Genomic DNA, 19,906 nt, shown 5'->3' with positions numbered 1-19,906 from the left:
TTCACATACGCTGGACATAGAAATAACCATATCGAAAACAAAACGTAAGAATCGCATCACTGAAACATTTAGCAACTCAGGACAAATCCATAAACATTAGCAATACGATCCATTGACAACAAAAAACACAATGCTGGCACACCAATAGGACCAAATACATAACATTTTCAAAATGATACATGTGTAGACAGAAATACGGGTCGGGGGGAGAGGGCGAGGGTACACTATACATAATGCATTCAGACACTCAAACACACACGCTAGACCATAAAACGAAGCAATCGGACACCCAAAACAAACATGGTGGGAGGCTAAAAAAAGTACATTAACAATCAAAACCCAAATACTACTTCACATACGGAGGACATAGAAATAACCATATCGAAAACAAAACATAAGATTCGCATCACTGCAACATTTAGCACCTCAGGACAAATCCATAAACATTAGCAATACGATCCATTGACAACAAAAACACAATGCGGGCGCACCAATAGGACCAAATACATAACATTTTCAAAATGATACATGTGTAGACAGAAATACGGGTCGGGGGAAGAGGGCGAGGGTACACTATACATAATGCATTCAGACACTCAAACACACACGCTAGACCATAAAACGAAGCAATCGGACACCCAAACAAACATGGTGGGAGGCTAAAAAAAGTACATTAACAATCAAAACCCAAATACTACTTCACATACGGAGGACATAGAAATAACCATATCGAAAACAAAACATAAGATTCGCATCACTGCAACATTTAGCACCTCAGGACAAATCTATAAACATTAGCAATACGATCCATTGACAACAAAAACACAATGCGGGCGCACCAATAGGACCAAATACATAAAATTTTCAAAATGATACATGTGTAGACAGAAATACGGGTCTGGGGGAGAGGGCGAGGGTACACTATACATAATGCATTCAGACACACAAACACACACGCTAGACCATAAAACGAAGCAATCGGACACCCAAACAAACATGGTCGGAGGCTAAAAAAAGTACATTAACAATCAAAACCCAAATACTACTTCACATACGGAGGACATAGAAATAACCATATCGAAAACAAAACATAAGATTCGCATCACTGCAACATTTAGCACCTCAGGACAAATCCATAAACATTAGCAATACGATCCATTGACAACAAAAACACAATGCGGGCGCACCAATAGGACCAAATACATAACATTTTCAAAATGATACATGTGTAGACAGAAATACGGGTCGGGGGGAGAGGGCGAGGGTACACTATACATAATGCATTCAGACACTCAAACACACACGCTAGACCATAAAACGAAGCAATCGGACACCCAAACAAACATGGTGGGAGGCTAAAAAAAGTACATTAACAATCAAAACCCAAATACTACTTCACATACGGAGGACATAGAAATAACCATATCGAAAACAAAACATAAGATTCGCATCACTGCAACATTTAGCACCTCAGGACAAATCTATAAACATTAGCAATACGATCCATTGACAACAAAAACACAATGCGGGCGCACCAATAGGACCAAATACATAACATTTTCAAAATGATACATGTGTAGACAGAAATACGGGTCGGGGAGAGAGGGCGAGGGTACACTATACATAATGCATTCAGACACTCAAACACACACGCTAGACCATAAAACGAAGCAATCGGACACCCAAACAAACATGGTGGGAGGCTAAAAAAAGTACATTAACAATCAAAACCCAAATACTACTTCACATACGGAGGACATAGAAATAACCATATCGAAAACAAAACATAAGATTCGCATCACTGCAACATTTAGCACCTCAGGACAAATCCATAAACATTAGCAATACGATCCATTGACAACAAAAACACAATGCGGGCGCACCAATAGGACCAAATACATAACATTTTCAAAATGATACATGTGTAGACAGAAATACAGGTCGGGGGGAGAGGGCGAGGGTACACTATACATAATGCATTCAGACACTCAAACACACACGCTAGACCATAAAACGAAGCAATCGGACACCCAAACAAACATGGTGGGAGGCTAAAAAAAGTACATTAACAATCAAAACCCAAATACTACTTCACATACGGAGGACATAGAAATAACCATATCGAAAACAAAACATAAGATTCGCATCACTGCAACATTTAGCACCTCAGGACAAATCTATAAACATTAGCAATACGATCCATTGACAACAAAAACACAATGCTGGCACACCAATAGGACCAAATACATAACATTTTCAAAATGATACATGTGTAGACAGAAATACGGGTCGGGGGGAGAGGGCGAGGGTACACTATACATAATGCATTCAGACACTCAAACACACGCGCTAGACCATAAAACGAAGCAATCGGACACCCAAACAAACATGGTGGGAGGCTAAAAAAAGTACATTAACAATCAAAACCCAAATACTACTTCACATATGGCGGACAAAGAAATAACCATATCGAAAACAAAACATAAGATTCGCATCACTGCAACATTTAGCTCCTCAGGACAAATCCATAAACATTAGCAATACGATCCATTGACAACAAAAACACAATGCGAGCACACCAATAGGACAAAATACTGTTGTAACCTTGCCTTGCACAAGTGCTTTAGGTGCGCACTAGCGCACTAGTGAACGTAAACAGGAAGACACTAGAAGAGTGAGAAGTACAGTGCATCTGGGAATTGTTGTAACTCTAGGGTAGGCACTCAACCATAGACATAAATAAATATAGACTGGAAGTAGGAAGTTCTTTTTATTTGGGGGGAGTCAAATATGTTTTATGTACTATATCTATGTGAAAAAAAAAATGGCGGCAATTGAGCTATAAATTCTAGGACTTACATTTCAGCCAATATATAACTATTAGTGATGGGAACTAAACTAAGTTTTTTTAGTTAAACTAAAACTAAGTATGAACTTTAAAAAAGTAATTAAACTTTTAGTTAATCACAAATTGAAAAAATTAGTTAAACTAAACTAAGAAACTTTAGTTAAACTTTTACTAACTATTTTGACCTAAGGCTTTTTTAAGGACGAAACAGCCTAACATGAAAAATATAAACAACAACCAATCTCTTTAGCAAAATGTAATAAACATTTATTTGTGCACATGAAAAAAGATTTAAATGTCTTTATGGGATAGATGTAGATCTTAATAGAATCACTAGAATGATACCAAGTTCTAATATAAGTTACCATTTTAGAAGTAATGATAAAACTTCATGTTGACTCGCTAACTAACTCTAGATTCTAGAATATTCTGGATCTAATATCTTCTACAAACGAAATGATCAGAAATATAATCTGGATCTAGAATTACATCTAGCTAGTAGACCTAGATCAAATAATTAATATTTTAATCTAAAAAAAAAATTAATCTAAGAAGTAGTAGTTACTACTACTTCTACTAGATCTAAATAGAGTCTAGTAGATATCTTAGTAACTCTAGATCTATCTAGAGATTTTAGATTATTATAATTATTATTATAACTAGATATGGGTATTTAGATCTATATACTCTAGTAGGTAATACTAGATCTAGATCTAATAGATCTAGATAGTAGATATAAGTATAATTATAATAGAAGTAGATGTAGATCTAGTCTAGAGTTAGTTAATTTAGTATTAGATCTAGTATAGTGACGACTATTATTAGTAGGCATATTATAGTCATTAATATTATAGATCTATGATCTTTGCATCTTAGGTCTTAGTCTTAGTAGGCCTATAGGCCTAATAAGTAATCTAGATCTAATCTAGACTCTAATTCTAGAATATTAGAATCTCTAAACTAATAGATCTAGATCTATATTATTGACTTATAATTTTAAATTTACATTTTGATCTAAGACTAAGACTACTAAGAGTTAGACTCTACTTAAGACTAAGAGACTAAAATAATTAAATATAGACTATTATGTATGTCTATAGATCTAATAGTAGTGATAGACTAATACTAATAGACTAGACGTCACTAGACTCTAACTTTAGATCTATCTAGTAAAAAGTTTTAAAATAAAAAGAGTCGACATTTCTTTTAGATCTAGATCTATAGTAAAGCAAAATTCTTTGCCTGCAGCTAGATCTAATTAATCATCTATACAGGAACACACTGGTGTTTAATAAAAAGCAGCAAAATGTAGATCTATAGAAGCAATTAAGGAATTATCAGGATTTATCAAGCAGCGAAACTTGCTAGAAATATAATGAACACGTTTATTTTTCTCGCCTTTCAAATACCTTGAATTGGCGGGAATAGCGGCCATTATAGGGTAAAGGTCAAAAGGCTTTCTTGTGACCTGTGCACCCTCTAGTTTATTCTCCTCTCTATTATTCATTATATATATATTGTTGTAACTCTATTTCCGCACTGAGATACATGGTGCGCACTAGGCACTGTTCCACACCAGCGTGGAACAAGGGACAGGAGGAAATGGAGACATGATAGTAGATGCCGGCTTATTTCGTTGAATCAAACTAGATCTAGAACAAATTGACATTCTGTGGTTTGTGTGTGTTCTTTAATTAATTATTAAATCCTTATCTATATTATCATTAACCTGTTGAGTATTTTCCTGGAAATTTATAGCGACCATTATAGGGTAAAGGTCAGAAGGCTTTCTAGTGACCTGTGCACCCTTTAGTTTATTCTCCTCTCTATTATTCATTATATATATTCTCCAAATTACATAGATCTAAATATTTATTGGTATGTATGTTAAAAAAGTTTGTAAAATTTGTAATTAAACTTTTTAGTTTGTAACTAAAAAAAATAATTAAACTAGGATTTTGACTAAACTTTTTTTTTGTAATTAAACTTTGGCCTTAACTATTTTTTTTTAGTTAAACTAAAAGTTAACAACTTTTTAGTTAACTTTTGCCCATCACTATGTGTGTGTGTGTGTATTTGTGTGTGTATATAATTAAATTTATTACATTCTGACCTTTCATTCTTACGAAAGATTTTTTTGTACCCGATAATAGGTTGTTCCTGGAGTTAGTGAAAAATTGTAGACTCCCCTTTGCTGTGAGTTCTCCCGGTGTGTGGCGAAGCTCCAAAGCCAAGCGCTATTTCAGGTATTGAAAGCCAATAAAATACATATTTTGAGGTATCTACATGCATTATCCCGCATAATTAATCTTTATTACATACATTCATTACATTTATTCATTATTACATTACATTTATTCTTTCGAAAGACGTTTATTGTATCCTAAAATTGGTTCTTCCTGGAGTAAGTGGAAAAATTGTAGATTACCTGATTTTGTCAGCAAGGGGCTCTGGGGGCGGTCACAATGCGGGCGAAGCCTCGCCGCCAAGCACTATTTCCGGTATTGAAAGTCAACAAAATGCATATTCTGAGGTATCTACATGTATTATACTGCTATTAAAAAGATTTATTTCAAAAACCAAATGTGCTATTTTTAATAACTTAGACCCTCCCACGCCGTTCCGCTCATTGTTCGGAAAGCTGTTTAAACAAAAAACTATCACTGGCAATGTCTGAAGCCTTTTCCCACCTGCTCTGAGGACCTCTATGAAAGTGTGGCTTGAAGTTGTACTAGGATATCCCTTTTTGCGCTTTCCTCGAATTGGCCTCCATGTCATCGCAACTCTTTCCGTGCCTAATTCTTTCTACTCTCTGTCACAACCTTACTAAGGGATTGACTCCCAGTTCGACATTTAGTCTTTTTCAATTTTTGCGGACTATTTACTGTACTTTATTAGTGGAGCCCATTTTTATATCGAAAGAGAGGTTTTATCGTCAAAACATCTGTTCAGGGGTTTGAAACTAAAAAATCTCTAAGGTATTTTATTTAACAAATTCAAAATCACCTTCAGCTACGCTCATAGAATTTGGCGAGAGTAGTTTGCTTAGAATAATATTGAAGAGGGGGTTTTTAACCTCAAAATCAAAAGCCCAACGACCCCAGACATACGCTTGAAACTAGTAGATCCTAATGCCACTAAGCTAAGTCGTTCATGTAACGACCTTCAAATTCTAGCATTGGAGACCATAAATATATTCAAGCCCAGTGCTATTTTTGCATACACTGATGGGTCGGCATCAATAGATTCTGGAAGAGCAGGCTATGGAGCCTACATCGACTTTCTTGGCTCTTAAACAGTCAAAATCTTTGGACCATGTGGTAGTGTTTGCAGTTTTAATGCGGAGACCATGGCAGTCTCAGTCTGTTAAGCCTTAAAAGTCATTGACTCTCAACTCGGCAAGGGACTTTTAAGGGCAACAGAGATAGTTGTGGTCACTGACAATCTGTACTACAGGCTTTGCAAAGCGTTTGACCATGGTTCCCCAATATCAATACTGTCATCTTGTTTACGACATTAATCGAATTGTGATGCCAGTTTGGATTTTTTTTTAAAATCAGATAGACAATTTACACATATCTCGTATGGTGAATGAACATATGCCAAAATAAGTCTTTTTTTTTTTTTTTTGTTAGCTAAAAAGTGGTCGACGTAACAAAGATGACCCATGGAAATTCTTTCAATACCAGCTTAGGCGCCAACTTGCCTTAGCTGACATAGAAGACAGCATCTTGGTTACATGCGGCTTTTGAATGATAAAATAGAAAAAGGATGAATCACACCTTTCAGTATATTCTGTGACGTTTTATGACCAGCTATTATAACACAGTGCAGGACAGGCCACTGTCCTGTTGGCTCATATTTCTCACGGCCATGGCCAAATTTCGATTCACAGTGCCCCCGTTCCTCCATATTCTGTTTGGCTGCCTGATCTCCGTCTCAACAGGTCAGAGAAACCAAAATTCTCGACCTGTATGCCCTACGCAATACAGAAGAGTTTGATGATATTGATGATGGTGACTTCTTATGCCCTATTTTCTGTCTTGGTGAGAGTTATTGTAAGATTGAATTATTGATCTGCAGATGTCGAAGTATTGACTAGCCTTTGTAATCAATACTGCGAACGGTAGTGAGAGCTGCATCGTCGTCAAACACCAATTCCCTAATCAGGATATGTCGTCTTCTCGTTTTGGTCAAGCCAGTTTAAGAAGCCTTCCATCCGATCTACTGTGGATATATACATCTTCAAGGTTTTTAAACACGCTATGAGAGTACAGGCGAAACAATTCCGAATAGTGTTAATGGCCAAAACCCAACCTTGTTTTATCCTGCTCTTGATAGATAATAACTAAAAGTCTAAGAGGAATAACTGTAAAACTTTACAGTTCCTTTCATGTGTGGCTGACATTAGTTTCAATAGCTTATTTAGACAGACAATTTTCACTAGTAAAAACCACTTTTGCTTAGTGTGAGCATATTGCTAAATGAAGTTCATATTTCTATTACTTTCTACTCGTCACCCAAGAGAAATTTTATTTAAAACAATTTTTATAATGCATGTATCTTTTTTACTACTTCCAAAAACCTGATTTGATTGTCACTAACTTTCAAATTGAAGGGGATCTACTACAAGTGAGATTTTTTTTTACTTTCTCCAATAACATTGTGTGTTGTATTTTTTAAAAACATAAAGGTATCACTTTAAATTACTTGTCCTTGTGAAATAATAAGTAAAAGTCAGCTAAAGTACATGCTATATTTAATCAGCTTTAAAGATGCTGTCCATTGTTGTAACATAAAATAGTCTTACATTTTTATTAGCAAATATATATATATATTTATAACATGTCTAAACTAGTTTGAATTTCTTGTCTTTTTTGTCTCAGCTGGTCATGAATTTTGAGATACTACAGCTAATATTTTTATAAGTCAATAAGCTCTAAGTCTCATGTTAGTTAAAGTATTGTTTTTAATTTTTTTAGTGTGCTAGTTAACTTGATTCAGCTTACATTCACAGTTAAAAAAAACACTGATTATACATATACAGATTTAATGTTTCTGGTGAGCAATACTACTGTCAACAGCCATTACCAATTAGCCTACTCGTACTAGATCTGGCTCTATTGATCACTACTCATATATTGCCTAGATATAAACAACTACTAGTTTGGACTAGACATTCTAATAGGTTCTATTTTCTTTTTTTTTAATTGTTCTCACAATTCCAGTAGGATGAGTAGGTACCAAACTGTGCTATTATTCATAAAGATCTAGATCTTAACTTTTAAGTACCAAAGAAGTACGCAAAGGATGTTGAATGGTACACAAAGTGCTATAATTGCCACCATTCAATGTGTGGATTCAAGTATTTACCCAGATACTGCCACAATATATTCATAGTTTTCAAAAGAGTTTGCACCCAGTGCCAGAAGCTGTATAAATACATTTAACAGTAAGTATTTAATTAATTCATAATTTATTTTTAAACAGTATGTAAGTCTATTTTTATTGTAAGAATCCATGTGCTATTTTATTTAAAGCTAATTTTCTTGGTAAATATTTACACAATATTGTTGTTATATTGTAAATAAAACATTATATTCCCTTCAGTATGTGCATTTTTAAAGTGATAATTGCCTCATGCAGGCCAATACCACTCTTTTTTTATCTAAGGTGTTTTCCTTCACATTATATTTTCTTGCATACGAATTAAACATACAACAATTGTCAATTAGAAGTACAGATTTACCAGTTATCTTGGTTGAAAAGGATGTCAGATGAGTTGAGAAAATGCTTAAAGAAAGTCTTTACATAATTATTTGAACTTAAGTCACTATAAATTTTTAGATATTTTTAAAATATATTGTTTACAAAAGCAAATAATCTAAGAATCTGTGAAATTCGCAATATCTTATTGGGAAAAATATGAGGATGATGCTGAGATTATATTTATTCTTTAATTGTGATACTATTTTACATCTCTCTAAATGTATTTTAATTTTATTTAATTGATTTGCTAATGAGTGATAATTGTAAAGTTTATTTAAAAAAAAACAACATTTGTTGGAATCAAAAAATAAATCTACATTAATTAATAATCAACCTATAAAATAGAATACTTAGACATTTTTTAAAAATATATTCATGCATTAGACATTAATATTTAGAATGTATTTAATATTTTGATGATACCCATTATGTTCTTCATTAAATAGTGTTGCAGATTTTATATAAAATTGATATAGATGTAAAAATTATTTACATTTTCATGCATCAAAAATTACTTGAAATCAAAGCATTACTTTTCATTTTTTTAAATAATATTTTCAGCATAATAATTAATTCATACTTTAAAAGTATAGATACCAGACACTAAAATAACATTATTTATTTCTCTTTTAAGATTTAAATTTTAAAAATGACTTTTTAACAAACTTAAGTAATTTTTCAAATCCAAAAAGTGTTTTATTATATATTCATTAAGAGTACACTTTTTTTCTTTAAATATAATTAATAATCCTATCCATACATTCAAAATTAATTCCATGTTACATGCAATAAAAAGAAACTAAAAAAATAAATTAAAAAAAAAATGAGGTTCATTCTTGTTACAAAATTAGCTCAATTGGCAGCACAATAAAAAAAATACTCTTGACCTAATTCCCAGTTTGATTCAACTTCCGGTAGTGAACAGAAATGACATGGATCTAAAAAATCAAGACTTGTCCCCTCTCAAATAAAAATTAATATCTCCCCTTCCACTTGCCATACAATGATAAATTTAGTATGGTTGGAAATATTTTTTCAAGCCCTTTTCAACCATATAGGTTTTATAAGTATATTGTGAGTTTGAATTTTTTATCGAACTACCTATATAGACAATATTGAATATATTATTATAAATTATATAGTCTAAGTTATAAGAGTCAAGGTCTATTATTATTATATAAAATATAGATATAAATTTAGATTAGAGTCGTTAGTAAAGATAAAGTAGATCTTTAAAAATGATATGTGAGGCAAGCACTTCCATTCGTGATTCACAAATGAAGAAGCTAATAAGGCTAAGCCTTAAGACGAATTTAACAAGTCAGATTAATTTAAAAGATTAGCCATGATGATGAAGAAGATAAGATCATAAGATGAAGCTGATCATATCATATGATCTAGGTATATTATTATCTAGATCTAGATCTAGAATTGAGATTTATTCTGTGTATAGTCTAGAGATAGATTCTATATAAAATACAGATCTAGACTAGTTCTTGATTCTCTGGGTTTATCAGACACACAAACATGATGATGAATCTAGCAACTTGACTCTTGACGGTTTTGACGTTCAAAATATTATTAGTCATAATTTTGTTAACAGCACTAGAGGCAGGGATAGCCAGATTTTTATAAAAACAAATTCTTATTTAGCCAGATTCTCCTCTGTGCATTTACATGAACAGTGTTTTAACTTGTTTATTAATAAAATAAAGAAACTATATAGTAGTGTTTACGGTCGTACTTGGAGATAAAGTTTATAGCCATAGGTCACTACATGTTGCCTATTTGTGTGAAAGTCTACATGTTTATGTGCACAATCACTTTGTATTGATTCTATAATTTTATTGGGCAAAGAAATATTTGGAACAATATCAGATCTTTTTATAGCTTTTAGAAGAACTGGATGTTATTTGGGATTCTAGTTAGTTAAAAAAAAAACTAATTTCAACACACCTCTGGGAAGATATAGATGGTTACGATTACCTTTTGGAATCAAATCAGCGCCAGAAATTTATCAAAGAATTATGGATGAAATGCTTCAAGGTATTGAAGGAGCATATGTCATCATAGACGACATTCTAGTAGCTGGTAGAGATGTTGAACATCATGATCACATTTTGAAACAAGTAATTCAAAGAGCAACGGAGTACAATCTAAAGCTGAACTATGACAAGTGCAAGATAAGACAAAACAGAGTACCTTATATGCGCCATATCTTGTCAGAGAAAGGTTTAGAACCAGATCCAGCAAAGATAAATGCAATTACTGACATGCCAGCTCCTCAAGACAAAGATGGAATCAGAAGATTTCTAGGTTTAATTCAGTACCTAGCAAAATTTATTCCTAATCTAAGTCAAGCAGATGCTCCAATACGAAAGCTTCTAAAAGATTATGTAGAATTTCAATGGAATCATGAACAAAACAAGAGTTTTGAAGAATTGAAACATCTTTGTACAAACCCTCCAGTTTTAGCATATTATGATGTCAACAAGAACGTAGAGATAGAATGTGATGCAAGTAAAGATGGACTGGGAGCAGTATTACTCCAAGAAACGTATAAATGCATACGCATCAAGAGCTCTCACGGATACAGAAACAAGATATGCTCAAATTGAGAAGGAAATGCTTTCAATTGTGTATAGTACAAGCAAATTTCACTGCTACATATTTGGTAAAGAAGTAACAGTTTATAATGATCACAAACCTCTGGAGCAAATCTTCAAGAAACCTCTATTGTCAGCACCAATGAGAATACAGAAGATGCTAATAAGACTACAGTGGTATGATCTGAAAGTCTGTTACAGAAAAGGCAAGGAAATGTTTATCTCCGATACACTTTCTCGTGCACATCTACCAAATACTGATACACAGACATGTGAATTTAAATGATTCAGTGCATATGATCTCTGTAAGTGATTCGAAATACAGTGAAATTCAAGACTGTACAAACAAAGAACTTTCAATGCTTCTGGAAGTAATTATGACTGGTTGGCCAGATACAAGAAGCGAGACTCCAACTGAAGTCAGGCCATATTGGGATTCAAGAGACCAGTTATCAACTTCGGATGGTATTATATACAAAGGTCTGAGAATAGTCATGCCACCAAGCTTACGTAAATACATGTTATATCTGATTCACAAGTTTCACTTAGGAATAGTTAAGTGTAAACTGCGAGCCAGAGAAGTCATGTATTGGCCAGGCATGAATGCAGACATTGAAGTGACAGGGATTGTAGCAGGTGTGCTGAACATCAGAATCAAAATGTGTCAGAACCGCTAATGCCTACCAAGACACCGGATCTTCCATACAGCATGGTTGGGTGTGATCTGTTTAACTTTGAGGGTAAAAAGTATGTGCTTCTGGTTGACTACTTCTCAAAGTATATTGATGTCAAAGAACTGTCAAAGGAAACTACATCAGATATCATCGAAGCAATGAGGAGTATATTCGCATGCCATGGAATACTTAGAAAGTTAAGGTCAGATAGCGGGCCACAGTTCGCTACAAGGGAATTTCTGTAAATCATACGGAATAGAGCATGAAATGTCGAGTCCTCATTTTCAGAGTTGTAATGGCGAGGCTGAAAGAGCTATACAGACAATGAAGAAATTGTCTAATATGATTATTAAAAAAATCCAAACTGGCATTACAATTTGATTAATGTCGTAAACAAGAAAATACACGAAATACAGGCTTGGCTAATTAGTCTATGTTGGCTAAGAAAATCAGTTAAAAAGCTTTACAGTTATAGATCTAAGTTACAAATTGGTTTGTGCACTCTTACATCTGTAACATCTTCTATGAAAATTAATTTTCCATTCATGATTTGCTGTAAAAGTGGTGGTAAAAATCTTCGGGAATGGTTTCTTTATATAGTAAAAAAAATCTACCGGAAGTCAATTTGTCATGCAGCCAAGGACGCCTCGGTGAACGGGACTTATGCTTAGTTACCTTAGTGTTGGCAGTCCATTTATATATAGTCTATGACTAAACTAAACTAAAAAAAAAACAACCAAACTAATTTTATATAAAAAAAAATTATATACACTTTATTTACACAAGAAATAAATGATTTTTTGATTTTTTATTTAGATTTTGGGCACATCGGCACAATTTAGGCCATGTCGTGCTTGCAGCCCCTCAAGGGCCACTCTCCCTCCACACAACAAGGGCCAAATTCCATACAGTCAAATCATTAAAATCAAAGTCTATTCACAGTTAAAATAGTAGAGGTAGTAAAAATTTAATTATTTGGTAAAAATCTAATGTAAATAGTACATGTTTACAAATTCATAAATCAGATCTTCGTAGACAACCCCACTTCCCGGATAAAGCTCAGTACCTTCACTGGGTCGGCATTATTGAATAGTGTTTTTAAATTAGTGGCTCTGACATCCACCACAATCTGCCTGAGTTTATTGTGAGTCTCAGCCTCCCATCGGTCCTGCCACTCTTGATAGGTGGCAGAGGCAATACTTTGTCTCAGGTTCGAGCAGGGAATTTGGGTTCCTGACTCCGCATGATTTAGGGCTCTCTTTGCTTCTCTGTCTGCGGCTTCGTTTCTCTCAATGCCAACATGGGAGGGGACCCAGATGAAGGTGACATCCCTACGGTCGGCTGTTATTTGGTCCAACAGCTTCAGGCTCTTATGCACCAATGGAATGTCAGTTTTCATCCGGCCCAAAGCTTGCAATGCAAATTTGGAGTCGGAGCAGATTATAAATTTACTCCTTTCTGATGCTTTGACGGCCATAAGTGCAAGCGATATTGCATATAATTCGGCCGTAAAGATGGAGCAGCCATCGGGGAGTCTACGGGAGATTGTTTAGTTCCGAAAGGAGCAGGCACACGCGATCTTTCCATCCATTTTGGATCCGTCTGTGTAGATGGTGCCACAATCTCCGTAGCTCTCCTGCAGTTCCCTAAAGTGAACTTGTAGTATGCTTGGGTCTGTATTTTCTTTTTTGAAATTAAGGAGGGATAAATTTAATTTGGGTTTATTCATTAGCCAAGGAGGATTCTGAGGGGTTTCTGTTTTAGAGATTTGGTCAATGGGTGGGGATAAATTTTGGATGGGTTCTCTCATTCAAAGGCCCAACGGCTGTATGACGTTAGGCCTTCGATTGTATAATTCTACCTCTGTGGGGTTAAATATGGAGTCGAAAGCAGGGTTCGTGGGGTTGGATTTTAGCTTGACTATATACTGCATTGCAAGCTTTTTCATTCTTATATCCATGGGGAGTTCTCCAGCCTCCACATGGAGACTTGGGATAGGTGATGTACGAAACGCGCCGAGACAGAGACGAAGGGGGCAGCATTTTGTATTGGTTCCAGTATTTTTAGATAAGACTTCCTTGCTGCTCCATATATTATGGACCCGTAGTCTAGCTTGGATCGAATTAGACTCCGATATAGCAGCAGCAAGGTATCTCTGTCAGCTCCCCTGTCCGTATGGCTGAGTACTCTAAGTATGTTTAATGACTTTTGGCATTTCTTCTTAAGTTCCTTAATGTGGGGGAGAAAATTAAATTTTGAATCTAAGGTGAGGCCTAAAAATTTTGTAGTTTTCACGACCGGGATCTTGTTTTTTTTTTGTGTATAAATAGTTCAGGGTCTGGGTGGAGTCCCCTTAGATTACAAAAATGCATACTAACTGTTTTGGAGTCTGAAAATTTAAAACCATTGTCGTTTGCCCAACCCTGAATTTTGTTTAAACATAACTGTAATTTTCTTTCTAAGCTAAGTGTTCATGTTTTTCCCATAAGTAAAAATGACAAAGTCATCAACATACAAAGAGCACTCTATGCCAGGGGACAGCGCATTTATGATGCTATTTATTTTAATGTTGAACAGGGTGACGGAAAGAATGCTGCCCTGGGGTACACCCATTTCCTGGTCATGAGTGTCAGAAGCGGAGTTGCCCACTCGAACCTGAAATTTTCGATCTTTCAGGAATTCTCCCACAAAACGTGGGAGGTGTCCCTTAAGCCCCATAAGCTCCAGGTCACGTAGAATGCCATGTTTCCAGGTTGTGTCATAGGCCTTTTCTATATCGAAGAATACAGCTACTAGATGTTCTCTTCTGAGTAATGCATTTCTAATATAAACTTCCAGCCTTACCAGGTGGTCAGTTGTTGTCCGCCCCTGCCGGAATCCGCACTGGTAGTTGGAGATCACCTTGTTCCTCTCCAGGTACCAGGTACTGTTAATCATTCTTTCCATGGTTTTGCAGATGCAGCTTGTTAGTGCTATTGGTCGATAGTTAGCTGGGTCAGAGCAGTCTCTTCCCGGTTTAGGTATCGGTATAACTGTGGCTTTCCTCCAGCTGTTTGGGAAAGCGTCTGTTTGCCACACACAGTTATAGACCCCTAGCACTGTCAATGAGGGTTCGGGAAGGTGCTGGAGGAACTGGTAATGGATTTCATCTTCTCCAGGCGCTGTGTCATGTGACTTGTCCAGCGATTCCATCAGTTCCTCAAGCGAGAACGGTTTGTTGTAGTCTTCATTGTTCTCTGACCAGAAATCAATGGGGTGTCTTTCCTCCCTGGTTTTGACTTTTTGGAACTCTGGCGTGTAGTGTGCAGTGGATAATTTTTCTGCTATTGAGGATGCAAGGCAGTCAGCTATTTCTCTGGGGAACGTGACAGTTCGTCCTTGGTTTTCAAATGCCCTATTGCATTTGATTCTATCCCTTTGGTTCGCCTTACTGCCTTCCAAACCGCTCTAGCAGAAGTTTTGGCATCCAGACTGCCGACAAAACTTCTCCAGGAATTCCTTTTGGCTGACTGTATGGTTTGTCTAGCCTTTGCTCTAGCTATCCTGAATAGCTTTAGGTTTTCCTGGGAAGGGTTCTTTATAAATGCAGCCAGTCGTTTTTTCCTATCGCCAATAGCACTTTTGCAAGCTGTATCAAACCATGGTTTGCTAGGCCGTTTTGGATTTGCAGAGGTTAGGGGTAAAAACTTTCCTGGCTATACTTAGTAGCTTGCTAGCAAAGGTATCAGCTGGGTTCTGTTGAAAGAGGATATTTTCTGTGATATCCTCGGAGCATCTTTTTTGGAATTGTTCCCAATCGGCCTTATTCAGTTTCCACCGCTGAGGTCGTCCCAATGAAGGGAGATTGTTAGTAATGATGATTGGGAAGTGAACACTTCCCCGTAGATCATTGCTAACTGACCATTAAAAGTCGTCCAGAAGTCCGGGGACGCATACGGTGAGGTCAATGCATGTGAGCGATCCAGTTCCTGGGTGCAAGTAGGTCGGTGATGCATCATTAAGTATGTATAAATCATGTTGGAGGAAGATTTTCTTCCAGCATACGACCTCTTGTGTCGGTATTGTTGGATTCCCACATGGTGTTATGGGCATTGAAATCCCGAAGGATTATATAAGTTGTTTCAATAGGTCCTTCATGTCTGTTCGGTTTAATGAAGCGCCTGGTGGTAGATACAGGCTGCAGCAAGTGTTAACCTTTTGAAGGGTTATCCTAGCTGCTACGGCCTGTAGTGTGGTCTGTAGTTCTACCCTCTCATGGGGAATGCTATCCTTCACAAGGATACAGACTCCATCTGATGCTCTTTCTGCATCCTCAACATTCTTGCTGTAAGCACTGTAGCTTCGGAAGCTGATGCTATCTTTCAGAAATGTTTCCTGTAAGCAGACAGCTACAGGAGTCTCAGAGTCCATCAGTAGCTGCATTTCCTCATAATTGGCCTTTAGGCCTCTACAATTCCACTGTACAATTCTGGAATCCATGGCTTATTCTAAATGACCTACTTGGAGCTATTTGGCCTTGGGAGGCCCCCGGAGGGGTTTCCTTTATTCCAGTGACCTTGGTATTTTTATTCTTGGGTTTGGATGGAGAGGAGGACAACCCCCTTTTGGGGGAAGTCTTTCTCTCTGGAGAGGGGATATCCCTCTGGTTAGAGCGGAGGTTATTTCCTCCTCTCTCACCTCGGGCGTCCTCTCCGCTTTGATTTCTCCCCTTAGGGAGTTGGTCAACCTCTAATTCGGTAGAGGTTGGGGTGTCTGGCTGGGTTCTCTGAGAACCTGTGTCAGACATGATGTCCCTGGGTTCTCCCGGAGTGTTGGTTTTGACATGCTGCTCAGTCTCCATGCTCTCATCAGCGAGCACAGAGAACCTGTTCTTTTGCATGACAACAGGGCTTTCCTTTTTCTTCGGATGTTTGTTCTTTGGCGGTGTTTTCTTCTGAGTTGGAGGAGGAGGAGGGGGTGGTGGGGTCAATGTGTCCGTCTGTGTGGCTATGGATCTTCCTATCTTAGCAACAGCCTGGGCGTAGGTCTTTGTCAAGCCGAATTGGCCCTTGGGTACGGCCAATACAGCCGATTTCGCCTGGCTGAAGGTACATCCATTTCTTGCCTTGTACTCCTGCACGGCAACCTCCTGTTTCCACACAGGGCAGTCCTTGGAGTAGGCTGAGTGGCCAGCGTGACAGTTTGGGCATTTGAACTGGCTGTGCAGCTTTTGTCCTCATGACTTTCTCCAGCACATCTGGCACACACAGTGTTCCTCTTGCAGACTGCCGCGCCGTGTCCATAACTCTGGCAATTGAAGCACCTCATAGGGTTAGGTATGTAGGGCCTCACTGGAACTTGTAGGTATCCTGCCTTCACATACTCTGGCGGTGTCCTAGTTCCGAATGTGAGGATAATAGTGGCGGTTTTGACCTCCTCACAATCCCTGCGCCTGGTAATGCGCCGGGCATGGGTGACTCCTTCAATGCCCTCCACTATTTCCTTCTGGGAACATTCCAGTAGGTCCCTAGAGCTGATTACACCTCTGCTGGTGTTCAGACGCTTGTGTGGCATGACTTCCACTTGGAGATCACAGAGTCTTCTGCATCTTAAAAGCCCATCAGTGTGTCTTGCCATCTACTTCTACAAGAAGCTCCATTGATTTGTGTAGCTTAGACACTCTTGGGCTCTCCCACTACTGACTTGAGTCCCTTATAGATAATAAAAGGGCTCAGCTTTGTCAGGCTTTTCCCCTCCTCTGTGCATCTGACCACCAAAAATGATGGCCAGGTAGTAGGCTACAGCTTTTTGTGGCATCCTCCTTTTTTGCCTCAATACGGCGTCTCTTGCCCAGACTTAAATCTGGGGCAAGTAGTTTATTTTTTTTTTTTATCCATATATATTTTCTTGTTAGTTCGGCACCTGTGCTCCCCACCCGCCATTGAGTCCAACAAGGGGACGGGCTATTCGGATGTCCAGAATGAGCCCGCCAGGGCTACACAGGTGCTATACTCTGTCAGCTGCTGCATCGGGCATGTGTGCGATTCAACAGCTCCCTGATTGACCCTCCAGCCACCGCCCTCCAGCATAGGTCGTCGACCTAGCTCGGCATGATCAGCCGGTTGACCCAGAGCATGCCATCTGGGCCTCAGGTCTAGGGGAACTTGGAGCCAAAGTATTGTGTTGTGGTGGTTTATCCTCAGATAGCCACCACTCAAACACCAGGATCTCTTTTTCCCCCCTTACCCGTCGCAGTCCACGGCAAACGGACTGGTCTAGGACGTAGTGGGGTTTTAAAGATAAGGAGACAGTGTGATGATCAATGAAGGCAGACTTAGGAAAAGAGGAGGCAGACACAATGATAGAAAAGAAGTAGGGCACTTTGGAGCTCCAAAAGTGCTAAGGAAAGAGGAGCGCAGTTTAACGTCATGTCTCGGGACGCTCAACTTTTCTTGACAACTCATTCAACCAACCTAAGTGGTCTATATAGACCCCTGGGGTCTCCGAAGAGTTCCAAGGGGTCTACTAAAGTGAAAAAATAAATTGGGGGTCTATGTGATGTCCATGGGGGTCTACGATAATGGATTTCATATAATCAGGCTGTGACTTTATTTTTCACATCCCATTAATGTAATTATTTCATAAACTAAAATATCTTAATTTTGACTACATGTAACAAATGTTTAACAAAAAGGCTCTGACAGAGTGTATCGCAGTGCGCCGCAAACTAAGGGTTATGGTTAGACCTGAGAAACTAATACATTGAAAGTACACACTGAAAGGACTATGTTCTTATAGATGTAACATAACAGATGCATCTTTATTTATTTTGTTTCACTTGGCTTCATTCAAACTTAAAATCACACAAAAATTTATTAATAATAACGAAGGCTTCAATTTTGATCCTTGGTGAATACACTCTATATTTCATGTATTAACAATTACACTTTACATTGATCATAAAGTCTGTCATTAGACTATTACTTCAAGAGAACATTACAGGAGCATTGCTTCTATTGGTTGTTATCATTGGAGAAGGAAAAATAAATTATATAGGAATAAATTAAATATTTTTCTGGTTGCTATAGCAAATCCAAAAACTTGAGAAGGCGGAATTGTTAAATTGTTCAATTATCATGTTTTAAACAATACACTTAATGATATATCATTTAATTTTATATTCTATTTCTTGGAAACCCTGCCAACAGCAATAAAATTGGCTATGACTTTAATAACTGTAATACTTCAAAGAATAATTGTATTATTGGCATTGTTTTTCACTTTGCTTAAGTCAATCTTGAAATGACGCCAAAGTATGTAATTAATTAGTAAGGCCTCAATTTTGATCTAAATTGATTACACTCTATATTTCATGTACTAACAGTGACACCATTCTGATGATCAGATATATCTTTTCCAATTAGTGTTTCTTAGCATCAGTAAATACAATATAAGGAAAATAATCTTAATAGTATCTGCTATGATTCACAACAGCAACCAGGGATACAAGTTGGCTGCTTGCCAGTAAATATGCCACAGTCAAATGCAGGTTGCTAATGAACATCTTAATAAAGTTGCCAAATGTCATGAGAACAAATTGATGTTTGTATTAAAGTGAATAGTACAGTAAATGTGATCTTCATGCAACAAGATTTAATATTCCTAGTAAAAAAACAAGTACTGGAAGATTGATCATTAAACTACTTGTTCCTTGCTGAGCTGAGTTTGACTTATGCTGGAATTGTTTGTCTGTTAAATCAGGATTGCTTGTTCGTTGAAGGTATCTTGACCTAAAAAAATAAACTTTTTTTTTTCAATATTTGGAAACTGTGTTTTTTTTTTTTTTAACTAGTCAAATTTTATGTGTGTGCTGATTTTTGTCAATGTATTTGAAAATGCTATGAAGATCAAATCAGGTCCCATTTTCTCTCACTAACACATAAGTAAGCAGCTGGCAATGGATGACCTCTTAAAAAGACAGCTAGCGAATTCTCACTAAGGTCGTGGGACACACATTTGAGACTTATATA

At 37.0% G+C, this 19,906-nt stretch overlaps 1 protein-coding gene and 1 long non-coding RNA gene across 2 annotated transcripts in view; one reads left to right on the top strand and one right to left on the bottom strand.

The window, feature by feature from the left end:
* The first annotated feature begins 899 nt into the window (after positions 1-899).
* LOC129926291 (uncharacterized) lies at positions 900-9,229 on the top strand. The gene is made up of 3 exons (XR_008777937.1): positions 900-2,715; positions 5,002-5,094; positions 6,484-9,229. It is a non-coding gene; the product is annotated as an uncharacterized LOC129926291 (long non-coding RNA).
* Positions 9,230-19,507: 10,278 nt separating this feature from the next.
* LOC106055505 (metalloprotease TIKI1-like) overlaps positions 19,508-19,906 on the bottom strand; it is a 37,067-nt gene continuing 36,668 nt past the window's right edge. The window contains exon 10 of the mRNA XM_056029543.1: positions 19,508-19,666. Within this exon, the coding sequence (XP_055885518.1) occupies positions 19,516-19,666 (151 nt within the window). The 3' untranslated portion in view covers positions 19,508-19,515. The remainder of the gene's footprint in view (positions 19,667-19,906) is intronic.

The sequence above is a fragment of the Biomphalaria glabrata genome, chromosome 5, assembly GCF_947242115.1.
Source record: "Biomphalaria glabrata chromosome 5, xgBioGlab47.1, whole genome shotgun sequence".
Classification (NCBI taxonomy): Eukaryota; Metazoa; Mollusca; class Gastropoda; family Planorbidae; genus Biomphalaria; species Biomphalaria glabrata.
This window is presented reverse-complemented; position numbering and strand designations above follow the sequence as displayed.